The 20,743-nt window shown below is 46.7% G+C and overlaps 1 protein-coding gene across 2 annotated transcripts; it reads left to right on the forward strand.

The window, feature by feature from the left end:
* Positions 1-7,699: 7,699 nt before the first annotated feature.
* Positions 7,700-20,422, forward strand: BATF3 (basic leucine zipper ATF-like transcription factor 3). 2 transcript variants are annotated; one of them, XM_053608155.1, is made up of 4 exons: positions 7,700-7,943; positions 8,849-8,893; positions 10,906-11,010; positions 19,959-20,422. In XM_053608155.1, the coding sequence occupies exons 1-4, from the start codon at positions 7,884-7,886 to the stop codon at positions 20,145-20,147; spliced, it is 399 nt and encodes a 132-aa protein (XP_053464130.1). In that variant the 5' UTR covers positions 7,700-7,883; the 3' UTR covers positions 20,148-20,422. The 2 variants fall into 2 exon arrangements, with proteins under 2 accessions (XP_053464130.1, XP_053464131.1); XM_053608156.1 differs by lacking the exon at positions 8,849-8,893.
* Positions 20,423-20,743: the final 321 nt, after the last annotated feature.

The raw sequence follows: 20,743 nt of genomic DNA on the forward strand, positions 1-20,743 counted from the left end.
CACTTGAGAGTAGCGATGTTATTTCTAGGATTCTGGGGTAGCCGCAGCTTCCAGTACCAAGGCCAAGTCACCTGGCATGGAGATGTAAAAACACAGGGCCAGAGAGGACTGGATATGAATAAGTCCTACAGTGCCAGCACTGGAAATAACTGGGCAGGGGAGGTTTAAAACATAAACAGTCAGAGCTAGTCAGTAGCAGAACTTCCCAATCCCAATTATGTGGCTAATTTTTATTTAGCCATATAATTGGGATTGGCCACATAAAAATGGAGGATTGTGGCACCTGTAGCACAGTAGTTACGGCACCGGCCACATGCACTGAGGCTGGTGGGTTCAAATCCAGCCCAGGCCAGGTAAACAACAATGACAACTGTAACAACAACATCAAAAAAAATAGGCGGCATTGTGGCAGGTGCCTGTAGTCCCAGCTACTTGGGAGGCTGAAGCAAGAGAATTGCTAAAGCCCAGGAGTTTGAGATTGCTGTGAGCTGTGATGCCACCGCACTCTACCAAGGGTCACATAGTGAGACTCTATCTCCAAAAAAAAAAACAAAAAAAAGAATGTTTCAGACTCAGCACTCATAGCTCAGTGGTTAGGGTACCAGCTCTGTTTAAAAAAAAAAAAAAGAAAGAAAAGACAAAAAAGAAATAAAAAGATTTCAATCACAAAAGAAGATTGACTCATCTTTCTATTCTCTCTATAAAAATAACTTTCCAAAACATTGTATGTGAAGAGGTGGTCAAAGAATAGGCAGCCCAAAATATAGAAAGTAAAAGCATGTAGAGTGTGTTGACTATTGATGAAAAGCAAAGTATGTTCTTTTTCTGTATTGTCTGTATTTTTTCCTTTTAAAATACAAGCACCTTTAGTAGAGGTGAGATGAACACTTGGGTCTGACTTGATTCTTCCTAATCTATCCTATCTGAGAACCAAAAGACAGTCCCCCCAAAGAGAACTGGCTGGAGGATTTGTGGTGATGCATTTTGGAGTAGGTTACAGAGTCCAGAGAGTCAACCTGTGTCACCCACTCACTCCTCAGGGAATCCTGACCTCCAGGAATGGGGCTTTAGGGAGAAAATGGAGAAGTGTCCTTGGAAGGGAAGTTGCTAAAAATAACCGATTTTGGGGGTGGAGAGGCCCCCTTCTTATATTTATCTGTTCCTGTGTTCTATCCAACAAGTTGAGACGTTCTTCTGACTCTGAAATGTAGCCCCCCTAAAAATGTTACCTACTTAGCTAGTAGGATTTGCACACACTGTTGGTAGTACTATTCATTCTAAGGCCATTTGGCAATGCGTGCCAAATACCTTGAAAATACACATATTCCTTATCTTCAGCAATTCTATTCCTAGGAATTAAATCTAACACCATAATCTGACAAGCGCAAACACATGTAGGAACAATGATATTTATTTATTTATATTTTATTTTATTTCAAGACAGAGACTCACTATGTTGCCCTCGGTAGAGTGCCGTGGCATCACAGTTCACAGCAACCTCAAACTCTTGGGCTTAAGTGAATCTCTTGCCTCAGCCTCCCAAGTAGGTGGGACTACAGGCGCCTGCCACAACGCCTGGCTATTTTTTTGTTGTAGTTGTCATTGTTGTTTAGCAAGCCTGGGCTGGGTTCAAGCCCGCCAGCCCCAGTGTATGGGGCCAGTGCCCTACCCACTGAGCTGTGGATGCTGAGCCTACAATGATATTTATAACAATGTTTCCTCACCATATGGAAAAATTAAAAACAACAGAATAATAAGGACTTACTTAGATCAGATGGTGTAACTCTACAATGGAAACAATGCATATTTAAAATAATTACATGGATGTACATTTATGATCACAGAAAGATATTTATAATGTTCTCAAGTGAAAAAGCAGGTTCAGGTATGATTTCATGCAGATAAATATATATATATATACACACACTTGCACAGAAAAAGGTGGGCAAGCAATAAATACCAAAGTATTAATAGTTACTCTGTGTAGATGGTTGAATTATGGGAATATTTTTCTTCTACATACTTTTTGATTGATGCTAGATTTTATTATTATTATAAAACACTGAAGATTATAAAGTTAGCTAGCTGATTATTAGGTACTAGCTACTTGCACATCTGTATCACAGTGTCATGGACTTTTGCACAATAGGGCTGGACTTAGAAAAGAAATTTTTTCATTCTAAAAAAAGGTACAACAATTTACAAATTTTAAAAGCTGGCAAATAACAAAAATATAGGAAAATCAAGGGCAGGAGTAGTGGGTCATGCCTGTAATCCTAGTATTCTAGGAGGCTGAGGCAGGTGGATGGCTTGACCTAATGAGTTTGAGACCATCCTGAGCAAGAGAGAGACCCCATCTCTACTAAAATTAGAAAAATGGGTGGCGCCTGTGGCTCAAGGAGTAGGGTGCCAGCCCTATATACCAGGGGTGGCAAGTTCAAGCCCGGCCCCAGCCAAAACTGCAAAATAAGTAAATAAATAAATAAATAAATAAAAATAGAATAACTAGGTGGGCATTGTGGCAGGCACCTGTAGTCCCAGTTCCTTAGGAGACTGAAGCAAGAGGATCTCTTGAGCCCAAGAGTTTGAGGTTTCTGTGAGCTATAATGAAACCATGGCACTCTATCCAGAGCAACAGAGTGAGATTCTGTCTCAAAAAACAAAAAGCAAACAAACCTATATTTTTACTAATTAACATCCTGACATATCTCCCAAATACTTCTTTCTTACACTATACTTTATAGCTGAATGCTCTTCATTCACCTGTTCACAAAATAATGATTCCATAATGCCATTTTCTATAGAGAGACTAGAAAGAGAATTCAGTCTTTACATGTAATGGCTGAAAATTTTGTTTTGAAAAACACTCATATGATTTTTTTAATCAGCTCCACAACACATTATGTACTGGAAATGTCAGGTAATTTTTTTGAATTGTCAGATTTGGAAAAATGTCTATAAAATCCTTTTATATATGAGTTGTGATATTTCAGGAAATTTCATGTTCCAGCGATGCATCTTAAATATTCTTAGAATTGATGACACTCATTAACCAATTTGTTATCCATGTCATTGCTGCAGTGGCATGATGTCAATATTTCAGCTGAGAGCAGCAAGAATTTTAAGTATTTTTCTGAAGTGTTTACATCATCTATGGTTCCTCATTTTTGGATCATCAAACAATCCAAAAGCCTCTTCATTGCTTCCATTTGACATTTATCTTTTTCGTTGAATAAACTATTGCTTCTGGGTTCAAGCAATCCTCCTGCCTCAGCCCCCAGAATAGCTGGGACTACAGGTTCCTTCCATGATGCCTGGCTATTTTTTTCTATTTTTAGTAAAGATGGGGTCTCCCCCTCTTGTTCAGGCTGCTCTCAAAATCCTGAGCTCAAGCCCTTCTCCTGTCTCAGCCTCCCAGAGTGCTAGGATTACAGGTATGAACCACAGTGCCCACCCCACGGTGTTATATTTATCCAGAAAATGTACCGCCACCTAAAACTACTAAATTTTGTTTATCATCTGTATCCCTCCTCTAGAATGTAAGCTCCATGAGGTGTGAATTTTTTTTTTTTCACTGCTGTGTCTCAATGCTTCAATAGTGCTGGATACAAAGTGGCTTTATTCTTGTCTATACCATGGTCTCTGCCTTCAACTTTCTGTAGCTCCACCATCAGACTCCAGCATGACCTTCTGAGAAACAGCAGTGACAATGCAACTATGAAAAGCCAATTTCCCCAAAAGAGAAGAGCAAAGGTGAACCAGTGACAGAATTTTCTAGCATTTGAGTGACTTGTTTTTATAAAAAAGCAGTCTTCTTGTAAAGTGAATCACCGGGGAAACTTGATCACTGAGCTATAAACCTCCCGCACCTCCTCTTCCAGTCCCAAAAGATGTAATCCAGGGACATTGTGGTATTAATAGGAAATTGCCAAATCATATATAATTTCTCTTCCTAATTCAAGGGAAAAAAATACAAAGAAAAGGACAAAGAAGAAGAGGAAGACATTTGAAGCGTTTGTTTTTATTTATCTTTTCTTCGTCTCCTTTTTCTTTTTCCTTTGACCTGAGAATAAAATGAATCAGAAAATATTAATACTACAGAAAAATAAGAAAACTGGCTGCTATTAGAGTACCCCACTTAGAGAAGTGTTGGTATTCTGGTGTGGCAAATGAGCTTAGTGGCGGGAAGGAAATAATGTAAACATTTATATTGCTTATAAATATGAAATGTTTTAAAATGACAATATATGTGTGATGTCATGGCACTCTACCCGAGGGCAGTACGGTGATACTCTGTCTCTCCAAAAAAAAAAAAAAAGTTTAAAAAGACAATTAAAAGAAAAATTTTTTCCTTTTTTTTTTTGGAGACAGAGTCTCACTATGTTGTCCTTGGTAGAGAGCCGTGATGTCACAGCTCACAGCAACCTCCAACTCTTGGGCTTAAGCGATTCTCTTGCCTCAGCCTCCCAAGTAGCTGGGACTACAGGCGCCTGCCACAATGCCCGGCTATTTTTTTTCTTTTTGGTTGTGGTTGTCATTGTTGTTTGGCAGGCCCGGGCTGGGTTAGAACCTACCAGCTCCAGTGTATGTGGCTGGCGCCCTAGCTGCTGAACTACAGGCATCGAACCTAAAAGAAAATTTTAATTGTGCCACCATCAGAGAAAAGCTACCATCTTGGTGTGTTCTCTTCCAATTTTTTCTCAGATGCATACATTTTTACATACCATATATGTATCTCCTGATTTTCTTCTCATTTTATCTCATATCAAATAAATCTGTGCGGCAAATTTGTCTTCATGCATATAATTTTCAAGATGCACGATATTCTATCCTGGGGCAACAAACTATTTTGTTTAGCCATTTATCTATAATAGGGTATTTATGTTGCTTACAAGTTTTTACTCTTAAAATGTTATGATGAACTTTTAGTGCATATAGTATTTTTCTCCCTAATATTTAACGATCTTCTTAGGATAAATTCCTAGAAGTGAGAAAATGGAGTCAAAACTGATGGCTATTTTATGGTTCTTGAGAGTTACAATAAAATTGCTTTCCAGGGTGGCTTCTGTGGCTCAGGGAGTAGGACGCCCGCCCTATATACTGAGGGTGGCAGGTTTGAACCCAGCCCTGGCCAAACTGCAACAACAAAAAAATACCCGGGTGTTGTGGCAGGCACCTGTAGTCCCAGCTACTCCGGAGGCTGAGGCAAGAGAAATGCCTAAGCCCAAGAGCTGGAGGTTGCTGTGAGCTGTGACACTACAGGACTCAACTGAGAGTGACAAAGTGAGACTCTGTCTCTAAAAAAAAGAAAAAAAAATTGCTTTCCAATTTACAATAAAGCCAGTGAAATATGCAAGTACTAATTTCACCACATTTTTGTCAGCATTTGATATTACCTTTTATTTTGCTAATTTGTTTAATAATATTTTTAAAAGATTCTCATTTTAATACGTATTTTCCTATATCTATTTTTCCTTATTTTCTCTGTTGGGAAATGCTGGTTCATGTCACTTGTGCAATTTACCTTTGAGGGGTTGTCTCAATAGTTTTTCTTTTCTTTTCCATGACTGCATGTATAATAGAGATTTTAACCCTTTCTCATATGTACTGTATTTTCCTAATCTGTTTGTTTTAAGTTTCTGGTTATACTGTCATTTAAAACAATTTGGCACTTTTATAAAGTTCAGAGCTAACCAATGTCATTTTTCCTATCACATGTAGTCTTAGAAAATCCTCTCCTTGTCTTATCCCCAGGACCTTAATAAGGATTCAATTATGCTTTATCCCCAGTTTTTATTTCTGGATCTGACTATTTAATCCATTCACTTTGATGGTTCTTGAAAGTTACCTATGATACATAGGTCAAATTGTTCTCTTCCCTAAATGCTAATTAGCTAACCAAGCCTCCTCCTTTAAAGAAACCCTTGCATAACATACGCCCATGTGAAGAGTTCTTATGTCTTGGGACACAGTTCCAGGCTCCGTGTGAAGATACTGGGAAGGTGCAGCCCTAAAGGGCTTAGAATGTGGTTTGGCTCAGTGAAAGCAGAAAAGTGGACATAACCAGACTGAAGCATGGGAGTGCACCTACATGTCCCCACGGTGATTTTTACCTTGACCTTTCCATGCACAAACAGTAATGGGGCATGGAATCACTTCTGAAAATTATGACCACTTGCCCCAGAGATGAGTCCTTTCTCAAGAATGAGGGCTCTCACCTGACCTACTGAAATACATTTACTGAGCACTTGTGTATGGAGCACTGTGCTAGATGTTCTGTGTGTACGTGGGTTGGGATGCGAAAGTAATAGCCTCCTGGGCAACCACGAAATCTGCTGAATGATGAAATAAAAGGGGGCCGAGTTGAGCATTCCCCGCAGATAACGCAGCGGAGAGATGACTTGTTGAGAGAAAGGGCTGTGCCCACCATCTGCCATCCTCCCCTCCTCTCAGTTGGCCAAAGCTCCTGCTCACACAGGCAAGAACCTCCACTTACTTTTCTGTCGCCAGCCAGCCCCCCAAGTTCGCTCAAGCTGCCCTCAAAGCTTTGACAGAATAGGTCTTAAGTCCTGAGAGAGAAGTGCCCGTCCCCCATGCCACCGCTGCGGGGCGAACCTGAAGCCTTCGGTGACCATACTTTTCGGATGGCACCTCTGCCCTTCTGCCCTGGTTGCCTCCCGCCCACCCGGATTTGCGGTTGTCTTACTTTGCTGATGTTCACAGCGTGCAGACCACAACCTGTAACCACTGGCCTTTTTCTTTGCTGGGACCATTTACAATTCTCTTGACTTCCCATCTTTTCGCTGACAGGCAGGTGTAGAGGAACACGCCGTACCTTCACTCGCTCCCCAGTTCAGCGTGAGGGTGGCAGGCGCCCCACATCTTAACCCCTGGGAAGAGCACCTGCTACTTTATTCTTGAAAAAGGATCTGGTCCATTTAACCCTACCTAGCGAGGCTGGACCAGATCCCTGAACTTGTCATTAGGGACGTCCAGCGTGGCAGGTTCGCTTTCAGGGAAGCCTGTCACTGTTCCTGTCAGGGACAGCCTCCCGCTGTCCACCCTCCACGCAGGGAATTCACCCTTGGGGCGGCCCAGCCTCGCTTCCTCCCACAGGCCGGCGGGACCGGGAAATCCAAGGGTAGGTGCTCCCCGCAAAAAGCCCTGAGGCGCCCGTGGCTCCCGGGTGCCCCAGTCAGCTGTCCTCGGCCCTGGCCTGGCCTCCAGGGCGCCGGAGTGAGAGTGGCGCCCCGATGACTGACCCAGCCGGAGAAAGTCCCCATGGGCTGTGACTCCCGCGCCGGGGGCGAGGGGGCTGGTGGTAAGGCGTGGCTGATGCGCCCCAAGACGCCGTGATGGGACCGGTAAAAAACCCACCAGCCCCTCACCACCCACCTGAGTTCCCGAGACCCCAGGCTGCGTGGCTGCTCCCTGACCCCCACCCGCCCCGGCGCTGCCTCTTGTGGGTGGGCTTTGCGCACCCCGGAGAGTTTCGGGGCCACCACGTGACTTCCAGGAAGCGCCGGGCCCCAGCAGAAAGCCGCGACAGAGGTGGGATTCGGGACCCCAGGAGTGACAAGAGGGCGGGAAAGGAGGAAACGAGGCGGGGGTGGGAGAGGGAGGGGGCGGGGCGGACCGGGGACGGGAAGGACGGCGGGCTGGGACGGGGGTGGGGACACCCGAGAACACGCGGCTCCGGGAGCTGCTGGAAGGGGAGCGGGAAGCCGCGGGGCGGGGCCGGGGCCGGCGGCGGCAGGTGCGGGCGCGGGGATGCGGGTGCTGGGACAGCGCCGCTAGGCAGAGCCCGCGTGCGGGGCGCGGAGGGCCGGCGGCCGCTCCTCGGCGAGGCTGCGGCGGGGCGGGCCGGCGGAGGAGCGCCCGGCATGTCGCAAGGGCTCCCGGCCGCCTGCAGCGTCCTTCAGAGGAGCGCCGCGACGCCACAGGTAGCAGGCTAAGGGACCGCGAGGCGGGGGGTGGCACGAGGAGGTGGGCGCTGGTGTTCCGCGGCAGGGACCGCGGAGGTGCGGGGGTGGAGCGCGCTGCGGGAGCCGAGATGGCGGGCGTGGGAGTCGGGGCGGTCCAGGGACCCCGGCGCGCGCAGTGTCCGCGGCGCCTGCGGTGGCTCCTACGCTCCTGCGGGCGGAGAAACCCGAGGGCACCGGCGCACGGCCCAGGCTCCCCGGCACGTGGGCACCGCTCTGCCCCGGGGGCCGCGGCATCCCTGCGCAGTGGCCCTTCCCAGCCGCTCCAGGAGGGGACCAGAGCGCAGAGAGGGACAATTCAGCCTGAAGGGGCGGCTCGCCCTCAGCCACTGCCAACATCCACCCTCCTCTGGCTGCCGATGGACTGGGGAACGGAGGTCCGGGCAGCCCGTGGGTGTGAGGTGGGGGCCTACTGTGAGCAGGCTCCACCCCCCGCACTGGTGGAAACCCCTCGCCCTGGTCCGGGCAGTCCTCTGCTCTGGCTTTGGCAACATTTACAACTGCGCTCTCAGAATTGCGTCCATGTCGCTGGCAGGGACAGCCGTTCAGAAACTTCGCACCTAGCTGCCTGGGGAAGAAGACAGAGTCTTTCCATCCCTACGCTCCTTCTCCTCCCCGCCCCTTCCCAGTTAGGTCCCAGCGCACAGTGTCATTGGGTACCGCTGGAGTGTCACACACAACTGAATTTGGGCCTCAGCTTTACCACACACCTCTCAGAGCCTCAGTTTCCCTGTCTGTAAAATGAATATAATAACATCAACCTCTCAGGATTTTTGAGGACTACACGACATATGGTTAATAATATACGAATACCTAAAATCTGTGCTTCTCTTGTCTTTTTTTTTTTTTTTTTTTTTTTGAGACAGAGCCTCAAGCCGTCACCGTGGGCAACCTCCAACTCCTGGGCTCAAGTGAGTCTCCTGCCTCCGCCTCCCAAGTAGCTGGGACTACAGGCACCTGCCACAACGCCCGGCTATTTTTTGGTTGCAGCCGTCATTGTTGTTTGGCAGGCCTGGGCTGGATTCAACCCGCCAGCTCAGGTGCATGTGGCTGGCACCTTAGCTATTTGAGCCACAGGCATCAAGCCTGTTTCTTTGTCTTGATTAAATGTTTCTGCTAGGTTGGTAGATGTGGCCATCCCTGATAGGTGATAAGGATAGTGTAGATGGACTTAACAGCTCCCAGAGGTCAGTGTCCAGACTACTTTCTTGTGCCCTGTGCCTTTTTGATTATGGCGAACAAAGAGGCATGATGTGGTGAAAAGCACTATGGGGATTCAATTAAAAAAATAGCAACCTCAACAAAGGCAGGTAACTTCTTAAGGGCATACTGTGGGCTGGGAGCTTTGGGACAAATCTCCCAAAATCTGTGCCAACCCTAAGCATCAGGCTGTTAGCATGAAGGCTGCAGAGATCACTGACCCTTTGTATAGGGCTTGTATACCCTGTGACTGGCAAATGGTAGGTACCGAGTTAATATACACTGAAAGAATGAATGAATCACACTTAAAATAAATGAGGGAATTGAAAATTCAGAGACTTTAAATCATTTACCCAAGAACATATTGACACTTGAGACAGAACTAGGTCTAAAGCTAAAGCTCTGTCATTGCTATCACATATTTCTCCCGCCATGTTCTGGTTATATTTATCAAGACTTCTCTACCTCTGGAAGACTGCATTTTTACACCTGTCTCTGTTCCCTTAAGCTTTGTCTCCAGGCCACTTGTGTTTGTTATTTATGTTATTCTTTTCCTTTTAAACCCTTGTTGGGCTGTGCCTGTGGCTCAAGGGGTAGGGTGCCGGCCCCCTATACTGGAGGTGGCAGGTTCAAACCTGGCCCCGGCCAAAAACTGCAACAACAACAACAACAAAAAATTAAACCCTTGTAATTCTTGCACATGTTGAAAATTCTTACCTGCAGTAACTTGGGGAGATGATCTGTGTCTTTCTGTTTTGGGATGCAAGACCGGATCAAATGAGAAGTGAAAATACTCACTCTTTTTGTTATCAATATTTGCTTTCCGCTACTCTTAATAACTGTGTAGCTTTCCTGGGTTTGTACCTCACTGACCTGTTGGCTCTTAAACTTTTTAAGGGTAGTATTTTTTCATCCTTGGTGTCTTTGCTTCCAGGTCCTGGAAAGCAAATACTTCTCTACCTTTCTATGTTTTCTATAACTGAATGAAGAGTTTTTACCTTGGGCGATGTGTTTTTCTGCCAGCCTATTTTGTGATCACTCTTAAAGGATTTGACTAAATGTGGCTAATATCTCATAGGTAGCTAAGAACTTTCAAGATACATCATAATTTTGCTTTCTGATTCACTCTGATCTCTGAAACAAAATGCCAGTTTAGCATTGTTCAAATACCTACAATGTCAGTGGGGGGTGGAGGTCATTTTGTGTGTGGGTGGTTATGTGGTTGCAGTTATAAGTGTAATCATGATTTGCACGCAGTATCAAAAGTACCTGTTTTGCGTGATGGTGTAAGGGCTGTTCCATGGAGCAGATGTCCCCTGGTTTTCCCAGTCCCTGATGAACACCACAACTGTGTGTGTGCGATGTAATGTGACAACTGTGATGACACCACGACTCCTCCAGGCATACGCCCTGTGGGGTAGAGGTTTAGGAACGTTGGTTTGGAGACCAACAGACCTGAGTTCCACTTCCTACTGGCCGTGGTACCTGGAGCAAGTTCCTTAACCTGAGTTTCTTATTCCTCATCTTTTAAATGGAGGTCACGGGGATGAACAGCTAAGCAGAGCTGCAGCAAGTATTTCTTGACCAGGGGCTGTCGTCAGCCGGCTGGGGTAGCCGCAAGCACTGCTGCAAATGGCACATAACGTGGTGCCGCTCAGCGAGCCGCGCTGCGTGAAGAGAGAAGGGGCCTCGACATCATACCTCCCCAAATGTGTTCCCCCAGAGCCCCGAGGACGATGACAGGAAGGTCCGGAGGAGAGAAAAAAACCGAGTTGCTGCTCAGAGAAGTCGGAAGAAGCAGACCCAGAAGGCTGACAAACTCCATGAGGTGAGGCTGTGGTTAGGGCAGACCACCTCAGAGCTGCCGGGAAGGCCCATCCTCTGCTCTATAGGAGTGTGGGGGAGATGACATCACTGTCCTCGTTATCACAAATTCAGCAACACTCATATCTAATTCTGCCAGGTCATTTCAACCCAGTGTTCTGATTCTTTGCTCATAGTCAAGTTTTTTCTGTTCTAAAACAAAACAAAGCCTTGTCGTGATCTTGATTCCGTTTTAGGTTCTTGCTCCATTCCTTTCCTGCCTTCACTTCTCTGCTTCTTGAAAAGAATGGCGTGCACCCGCTGTCTCTGTGACCTCAGTTCCCGCTCATTCTCCAATCCTTTGTGATTTCATTTCTGCTCCCCCTCCCCGCCCAGTGATGTGCCTGTGCACACAGACACAACGCACGCATGCGCACACACAGCCAGCGTGTGTGCAAAAGCTGCCCCTGGTGGCTGCAGTTCCTTGGCCCTGCCCTGTTGGGGCCTCTCTTTCTGGTCTCATCATCCTTGATCTGGCCGAAACATCTGGCATCTTTGACCTATCCCTTCTTGAAACCTCCCTGTCTTTTGCTTCTGGAAGACCACATTTCCTAGTTTTCCTGACACTTCGCTACTTTTTTTTCCCTCAGTTTCTTTGTGAGCTTTTCCACCACTATTTCCTTAAATGTTATTGTTGACTGGGGTTTCAGATTCTGCACTCATCTCTTCTCATTCTAGAAGACTTAATCTATTAATCTGTTCTCCTTGCTCCAGCTCCCAATACTGCCTACTGTGGGCAGGCCCCCCCGTCCTGGATCCCAGACCCTATAACTTTAATACCTGCTTAGAGGTCTCCAGATAGGTTTAGTGCAGGTAACAGAGCATTATATCTGTTCACCCTGAGACTTTCTCTTCTCACTGTCTTTGAATTGTAGTTAATGGAGCGAACCGTCTTTCTTGTCAGTCCAATCAGGAGTCTAGGATTTATTCTAAACCATCCCATTTTCCTTGACTCTTAATGCATAAACCCACATAATTCCACAGCCAGGACATGGAACTGCTCTGCACCAGGAACTGGCCTCAGAAGCATCCAAGAATCCATGCAGGAAATTGGTGATAGTTCCATGTTCTTTGCATGGGGTTGGTGTGCATAGCTAAAGATTTAAGTTTAGCTCTCTCTTGCTTTCTCCATGCTTTCTTGCCGTACATTGTCTTGGGAAGTACAGTGTGTGTCAGTACAGCCCAGAGACTATATTGAGTATTATGGGGGGGCAAATAGGCCAAGCTCTGAAAACTCTTTAATAAACAACAGGGGATAAACTCAGAATGTAAATACCCCAGGCAGAGGTGACCTGCTGATACAAATTCACACAGTGTGGCATAAATTATGCTTATCAGATTCTTTCCTGGAGATAGGATGGCTGAGCCCTAGAAAGAGACTGGAGCGTCCAGACTAGGGTCAGAGAAGGTGCTTCCTGCCTTTATTAGTTCTATAAAATGTCCACAGAAGAACTGTGCCCTTTGACTCCTTTCTGCCTTCCTCCCTTGCTCCCAAAGCAATTGTGGTTCTAACTTCATGTTAGCAAATAACCCCTGGAGGAGACCTGTGGCTCACAGTGCGGGGCTCTGTATTCAGACCGCAGGTGCCAGATGGATGGCCAGGGCCCTCTCCCTCAAGAAGCTTCTAGACTAAGTGTCTTGGACAGGATTTTTCATGGAGCAAGGTGGAGTAGGTCCATTCCACAAATACAATGGCATTACCATTGGGTCAGAGAGAGAGGAGAAGATCTCATTCCTGTCCTTAGATGCATGGGATTCTCAAAGTCAAGTATGTTAGTTTCCCACTGCTGCTGCTACAACAATTTCTCACAAATTTGGTGGCTTAAAGCAACACAGATTTACTCTCTTATAGTTTTGGTGGCCAGATATCTGAAATGGGGTCTTACTAGGCTAAAATTGAGATGTCGGAAGGGCTGTTTTCCTTCTAGAGACTCCAGAGAAGATGTGTTTTCTTGCTTTTTCTAGTTTCTAGAGGCTTCCATGCTCCTGAGCTTGTGGTTATCTTCCATCTTCAAAGCCAGAAATGGCTGGTGGAGTCATTCTCATGCTGTGTACTGTCCGGACTCCATCCCATCTTTCACTTAGAAGATGCTTGTGATGACCTTGGACCTGCCTGGGTGATCTCCCCATTTCACACTTCCTAATTACACTTGGAAAAGTTCCTTTTTCTATGTAAGGAAACATATTCACAGGTTCCAGAGATCAGAATGTGGACATCTTTAAGGGGCCATTATTCTGCCTACCACGGAAGATAACATAAATACTCGTGTAACTTTGCTGTAGTGTCAAAAATGCCACATGGATGAAGTATCAGATCTCTTTCAACTTCTGTCATTTGTGGGTTTAATAACCAAGTGAAGCAGGTGCTTGGGAACTTAGGGGTAGTACCACACTTATTCCTGTGTGCTTCCTCTTAGACACATAGGGTAGAGAATGCTTCTGTAGTGTTCCTGGCCTACTTTCCTGCCCAGGGACTGTGCTACGTGATAGTGATGCCAGCTGCCCTTTCAAGAAATGGGGTGGGTCGATCTGAAGTCAGTTCCCTCCATGGAGGAACACACCCTTCTCCTCTCAGTGGGATGAAGGCAATGGATGGGGATTACTCACTACTGGCGGATCTCTGCAGCCAGGCCAGCTTTGTTGAGAAAAACAGGGTTAGGACAGTGGCTCCATCTGTATGCAGACTTCAAACTGTAACTCTCACCTTACCCTCACTAGCCACACACAGGTGTCACTGGTCACAAGTGTGTGTGAAGGAGCGGGCGACTAGTTTGGGAAAATAGAAGTACATTTCAAGCCTTCTGCAGAACAAGAGGAATGTCATCTCTGAACCAAAGGGCACAACATGAATCTCTTCCCTGTTAATTTCCAGCCTCCTTTCAGGAGGACATCGTAGGTATGGAGACCTATGTTGACCCCCAGTTTAGTGGTAAGACGTTGAATGGCTAACCCTACATACTGGAGGTGGAGTATCTGGTTAAAAAATGGGGTAAAGTGCTTGGCAAAGTGGCTCAAGCCTGTAATCCTAGCACTCTGGGAGACTGAAGTGTGTGGATTACTTGAGGTCGGGAGTTTGAGACCAGCCTGAGCAAGAGCAAGACCCCATCTTTACTAAAAATAGAACAATCAGGCGGCCCTGGTACGTAGCTAAATGGGTAGGGCGCCGGCCACATACACTGAGGCTGGCGGGTTGGAACCTGGCCCTGGCCAGCTAAAACAACAATGACAATTGCAACAAAAAAAATACCTGGATGTTGTGATGGGCGCCTGTAGTCCCAGCTACTTGGGAGGCTTATGCCTAAGAGTTTGAGGTTGCTGTGAGCTGTGATGCTGCAGCACTCTACCCAGGGTGACAACTCGAGACTCTGTCTCAAAAAAAAAAAAAAAGAAAAACCAGCTAGGCATTGTGTCAGGTGCCTGTAGTCCCAGCTACTTGGGAGGCTGAGGCAAGAGGACTGCTTGAGCCCAAGAGTTTGAGGTTGCTGTGAGCTGTGATGCCACTGTACTCTAACCCGGATGATGCAGTGAGTCTCCAAAAAAAAAAAAAAATGGGTAAAGATCACATTTAATGTGCTCTGGTGAGTTGCATGCAGAACGCCTAGCACACTGCTGTGGGTCCTGCCCTTGTTGGTAACAAAGTACACAGCAGATAGACACTTGGGACCCTTGGGGCTCGCAGGCCACGACATACCATTCATGAAAACGTCTGCAAAGCTGGAGTGAGGCCAGCTCTCTGGGAGGCACCAAGGGGCCTAGAAAACAGTCACCTCTGCGGAGAGAGTAGCCCATCAAAGGGCTTTACTCATTTGTTCCTCTGCTCTCCACCATGGGGTAGAATTCCTAAATATCTCCACGTGACTCAAGCTCTTTACTTGCCTTTGTTGAATACCATCAGGGGGACTATTTAGACTCAGAGCAAGTCTTGTTTAAAATTTCTACTTTTCAATCCCTCCACCTCACTGAGACATCCCACTTCTTCCTGAGCCTCTGTCACCCACAACACTGAAAAACCTCCTCCAGCTCCAGCTCTTATGAGTCTCTGTGACACCTCTCTCCCCTCTGGAGGACTGCCCATGAAGGCAGGACCTCCAGGAGGGAAGGAGGGTACCTTTCAGGGAAGAGCTCCCCCTCGCTCAGGGCATGTAGCTAGCCGTGAGACTGCAGTGATATGTCTGTGCACCTCCGTGTTCACTTTGGGTGGCAAGTCATCTCTTTAGCCTGCTTACACCTTTCATGGGGATTTCGACCTCCATTCGTCTCTGAACGTTAGGTGCGTGCCTGGGTCCACATTTATGAATCAGAGCCCAAGTGAACAGTCAAGGTCTATAAGAGAAGCTGAAAAGTGGCTCGGAAGTGGGTCAGACTGGTTTGACCAGGCACCCAAAGGTGTAAGACTGAGAAAGAATTTTGAGTCAGAAAAGGAAAGCAGCAATGCCATCCTCAAGTGCCCCAAATGTCACAAACTGACAAGTGACTTGGGAAATATGGTGGTAGTATGTGTTGCCACTTTTTTTCAGGTATTGTTTGTTCCAAGACAATGCTTTATGTCAGTACGCACTTGATTTAGAGACTGATTATGACACTGCTGTGTCCTGCCCTTGTTGGTAACAAAAGTTTTCTGCTGGGAAGTGTATTAGCTAAGGCTTGGGAATAGTGTAAAATCCTAAGCTCGTATGGCCTCTTCTGGTAATCACCATGGGGAAATTTGGGCTTAGGCACAACCATCCGAAAGCAGAATTGTTGATGTTGCATGAGAATGGCAATTGACCTTGCAGTCAGGGATCACATCCAAAGGCTGTGTGACCTTGGAAAAGTCTCTGTACCTTTCAGAGCTTCAGTTTTCTAACTGGTTAACTGGGGTCTGGGAGTGGCTGTGTACTGTTGTGATGTCTTTGCCTACCCCGTCTTTCCTTCCCTCCTGATTTGCCATCTCTGGTCTGGGGTACCCACATCAACTTCTTTACCAGTCCTTGACCCTGTCTGCTACCTCAGAGCCACCCAGGATCCCGAGTACCTCCCAAGACAGCCTCTTAATCGATCCCTGGACAGATCGATGGGCATCACTCTCAGATGCCCAAAACAGGGTTTCTCAGCCTCAGCACTGTTAACATTTGGAGGCTGGGGGTGGGGCTGTCCTGTGCTCTGCAGGACATTGAGCAGCTCCCTGTCTCTACCCACTGGATGCAGTAGCACCCCGTCCACCTCCAAACGTGACAACCAAAATCATCTCCAGATGCTGACAAATGTCCCCTGGAAACTGTCAAAACTGCCCTAGTTGAGAACCACTGCCTCAGGCAGTGTAATTTCTGAGGCAGAACTGGGATTTGCAGTGATTTCACCACCTCCAATTTTTAGATCTCTGCTCTAAAACTGTCCCGCACAATACCCACAGAAGGCAGCGCAGTAACCACCGTGCAAGTCTTGTTTAAAATTTCTACTTTTAAATACCCACAGAAGGCAGAGTAGTAACCTGCAGCAAGGGAGTCGAAACTTAGCAGGTTTTGAACTAGACTAATCATCTCTCTGGAAAGAACAAAGGGTTTAACAGTCTGTTCTTATTTATTGTTTGTGTTAAATCCAGTGATTTCTTCTCAGCGTCGAGTGGGTTTCCTTCTTTCCCCTTTGTTCCCATTTGTGCTCTCTGGCCTCGTTTTCTTTCTCTCTACTCTTCTTTTTAGTTTTAGAGTGCTGGTCTTACCAGAAGATTTAACTTTGCCTCTTCTTTTTATTCTCTCAGCTCAAAGTCCCTCAGCAGATTTCTGAGCAAAACTTAAATCCAAGGAATCAAGTCCCTGTCCTGCTTGGTGGCCTGTGATGGCAGCTCTGAAGACGCCTTGAGCTGGGGTATAGAGAAAGCAGTGGTATCAGGAAGGCATCAGGCCTCAGGGCTCTTCATGGCAGCTTCCAGACACAAAGCTCAGAAGCTCACAGTGTCAGTAATTGTGGAAAGGCAGTTTGGCCTATTCTCCCAAAGGAAGGGAGCTTTCTATTCCTTGGAATCTAGTTACAAGTTTAGCTTGCCGGAAGCATTCAAATCCACTCTATTTCATTTGAAAGCAAAGGACCTTTCCAGTAGCAGGGTGGAGTGTATATGTCCTGTGCACCTGTGTGTGCACTGGGGCCCCTCCCTTCTGCGGCCTGCAGGCTTCCTCGATACCTCAGCCTCCTTCCCCATCCTCCCATTCAGACCCACACCTTGCCCATGGAGAGCTTGTTGCTGGGTTTGTACACCGAATTCCAACTCCAGGACTAGAATTTGTCAGAGGCCAGAGGAGAGCCTGAGGAGGCAGGGAGGAGGTCTGAAGGCAGAATGGGGCCCATGCCCCAGTGAAGCCAGACAGACCCAGGGCAGCCTGCAGGGAGAAGGTGTGAACAGGCCTTCTGCCCTGGGGAGTGTTCCAGACCTGCCTGAGGAGTGGCTCACATGGACTCTGCATGTTGTAGCCCTCTGGATCCCTCAGTTCTGACAGGCAGGAAGGTGCCGGAGGAGGAGGGAGGGGAAGAAAAGGTAGAAAAGGAAATCAAAGGATGAAGGCAGAGGTGCCACTGAGCAGATAGAGGATGGTTCTAGGCCATCAGACAAGGGGACCACAGAGGGTAGCAGAAGCTGCTGGGTGCTATACATTTATGATCATTGGAGAGAGACATTATTTAATGTGAGTGAGATTGATCATGATACAAGACGAACAGAACACGTAGTAAAACATGTGCTTCCTATAGGTGCTGTGATCAGGGAAACCTTCCTGAGTGGGGCTTGCATTGGGCCCACACAGAAAAGAAAGAAGGCAGTCCAGTTGAGAACGGCATGAGCAAAGAAGCAGGGTTGAGAATTTGCATGTGTCTGCAGGGGCTATAAAAAGATGGACTTCTTTAGGGATATTTCTTAAAAATTACTAATAAGAGAGAAAGTGTGATGGGTATTAAGATTATATCCCTAGCTCAGAAAATGCATGGTGTGCATGGGCCTATCTGGGAAGCTAGAAATGAAGGAAAACAACATTTCAGCAAGATTTAAATAAGATGGTCATTCTACAGAGGGTCTGCTATTGGCTGTGTTTTGTATAACTTATTTATAACTTGGATGAAGAAAAGGAAGTCCATCAAGTTAGTAGGTGGCTTGAAATTGTGTGGGACCACACATCCATGAGGTGACACAATCAAGATTCAGAAACATTTTGCTAGGCTCAAAGATGTCCAGATGAACAGAGTGAAATTCAGTGGGAGGCCACATGGGAGACCACCGCCCTGCGTTTCCCCTCTGCAAGGTCCCCAGAATCATGCATTGCATTTGGGGAGTGGCATTTTCTCAGAGATTATGGAAAATTAGATTGTGTCAGGGATGACCTCCAGGAGGGCAGAGGGGCTGCAAATTCTGACGTAGGGAACTCAGAAGACCTGAGAGAACTGGGCTTAGAGAACACCTAAGGGGAAGTGGTACAGGGCTGTCTCCTAACATTTCAAGAACTGTGGTGTTGCAAAAAGTATTGGATTTACTCTTTGTGGTTCCAGTAGATACAACCAAGCCCATAGGTAGGTTTGAAGGATAGGGAGATTTTAGATTAGTACAACGAGGAGCTTTCTTTCTTTCTTTCTTTCTTTCTTTCTTTCTCTTTCTTCTTTCTTTCTTTCTTTCTTTCTTTCTTTCTTTCTTTCTTTCTTTCTTTCTTTCTTTCTTTCTTTCTTTCTTTCTTTCTTTCTTTCTTTCTCTCTCTCTCTCTCTCTCTCTCTCTCTCTCTCTCTCTTTCTTTCTTTCTTTCTTTCTTTCTTTCTTTCTTTTCTTTCTTCCTTCCTTCCTTCTTTCCTTCTTTCCTTCCTTCCTTCCTTCCTTCCTTCCTTCCTTCCTTCCTTCCTTCCTTCCTTCCTTCCTCTCTTTCTCTCTCTCTCTCTCTCTCCCCCTCCCCCTCTCCCTCTCCCTCTCCCTCTCTTTCTTTCTTTCTTTCACAGAATCTCATTATGTCCTCCTCGGTAGAGTGCCATGGTGTCACAGCTCACAGCAACTTCAAACTCTTAGGCTTAAACGATCCTCTTGCTTCAGCCTCCCCGTAGCTGGGACTACAGGCGCCCGCCTCCTATGAATGGCTATTTTTTTCTTGTAGTTGTCATTGTTGTCTGGCAGGCCCTGGACCAGGTTTTAACCCTCCAGCTCTGGTGTATGTGGCTGGTGCCCTAGCCGCTGAGCTATGGCACTGAGCCAAAGAGGAGTTTTCTAACAGTAGCTCAGAAATGACAAGGACTGTCCTTAAAAAGAGGGAGTGCCCAGCACAAGTCGGACATCTGAGTTAGAATTATATGGGGAAGGTTTCTACATTGTGTGGTTTGGGTCTCTCTGACCCCTCCTCCCCCCAATTCTAAGCTGCTGTAAACACTGATATAGTGGAAATTTAACAGATGAGTACTGGAGCAAAACCAACGCAAGGGATATTTTCATTCATTTATTTGTGCAAGCGACAAACATTTGTTGCATTCCAAGTACAGTCCTAGGTGCTGGGGATATAGCTGTGAACCCAGTCAACACCTTCAGGAAGCAGATTAGCAGTTGAGGGGACTGACTGAAAAGGGGCATGAGGGAACTTTTGCAGTGATGGAAATGTTCTGTATATTGATCAGCATAGGTCCACGTCTGTCAAAACTCATTGAATTACGCACTTAAAATTGATGCATTTTATTTTATGTAAATTCTACCTCAATAAAATTGATTCATAAAACAAGGCCCTGCCCTGATGATTCTTTTATCCTAGTGAGAGGAGAGAGACATTAAGCAAATAAACAAGTCCAAGTAGTGGAGGGGACATGCCTAATGACACGGCTTACTAAGCAAGAGCGGAACATCGCAGGGCAGGTTGGAGCTTCCGGGAGGACCGAGAGAGGGATACAATTTCAGAACCGATTTTGCCCATTCTCTGTCTGCCCCAGGAGTATGAGTGCCTGGAGCAAGAAAACACCGTGCTGCGGAGAGAGATTGGGAAGCTGACGGAGGAGCTGAAGTACCTGACCGAGGCACTGAGGGAGCATGAGAAGATATGCCCGCTGCTGCTCTGTCCCATGAACTTTGTGCCTGTACCTCCTCGGCCGGACCCCGTGGCGAGCTGCCTGCCCCGATGAAGCCCAAGGATACTCCTCTGTCCAGCAAGGAGCCATGGCTGATCTAATTCTGTTGTGTACAGGGGACCTGAGGCTGGGCCTCCTCCTGGGAGCGCTGGGGCCAGCTGTGTTCCTGCAGACTGGACACAGCACGACACCCACAGTGCCCAACTCTCAGAGCGCTTGTACAGGAAAGCTTCCCTCAGGAGTGACTTTTCATCCCCTCTGTCTGCTAGTAGGTTCTGCTGTCGTGCAGAATCATGTCCTCTAGAATTTAGATAATAAAGATGATTATTTTATCCCCTTTCTCCAAGTTCTTGGAATTTAGAGGCATAATGTATTTCCTCTTCCTGGAAAGGTCATCTCCTGTCCGTCCTTGTGTTGTGACTCATGGGTCTTGCCTCCTGGCCTGGTGCCTCACTCACAGCTTCATCTATTGCAGATGAGAGAGATACTGATAGGCGATGTGGCAGAGCACTGGCCAATGTGACTTCCTGCAACTCTTAGGCTTTCAGAAGTCACTGAGGTTCATGCTGGGTGTGACTTGTGTTTGTTTAATGCTTTACATAGCCCTCCATCTCAATCAGCTTTCACACCCATGCTTGGTTTTCTCAACC

This window comes from Nycticebus coucang, chromosome 10 (assembly GCF_027406575.1).
Source record: "Nycticebus coucang isolate mNycCou1 chromosome 10, mNycCou1.pri, whole genome shotgun sequence".
NCBI lineage: Eukaryota > Metazoa > Chordata > Mammalia > Primates > Lorisidae > Nycticebus > Nycticebus coucang.

Coding starts and splice junctions, on each gene's coding strand:
- BATF3 (XM_053608155.1), top strand. CDS start 7,884: ATGTCGCAAGGGCTCCCGGCCGCCTGCAGCGTCCTTCAGAGGAGCGCC. Junction 7,944..8,848: donor GGAGCGCCGCGACGCCACAG/GTAGCAGGCTAA, acceptor TTTTTGAGACAG/AGCCTCAAGCCGTCACCGTG. Junction 11,011..19,958: donor AGGCTGACAAACTCCATGAG/GTGAGGCTGTGG, acceptor TGTCTGCCCCAG/GAGTATGAGTGCCTGGAGCA.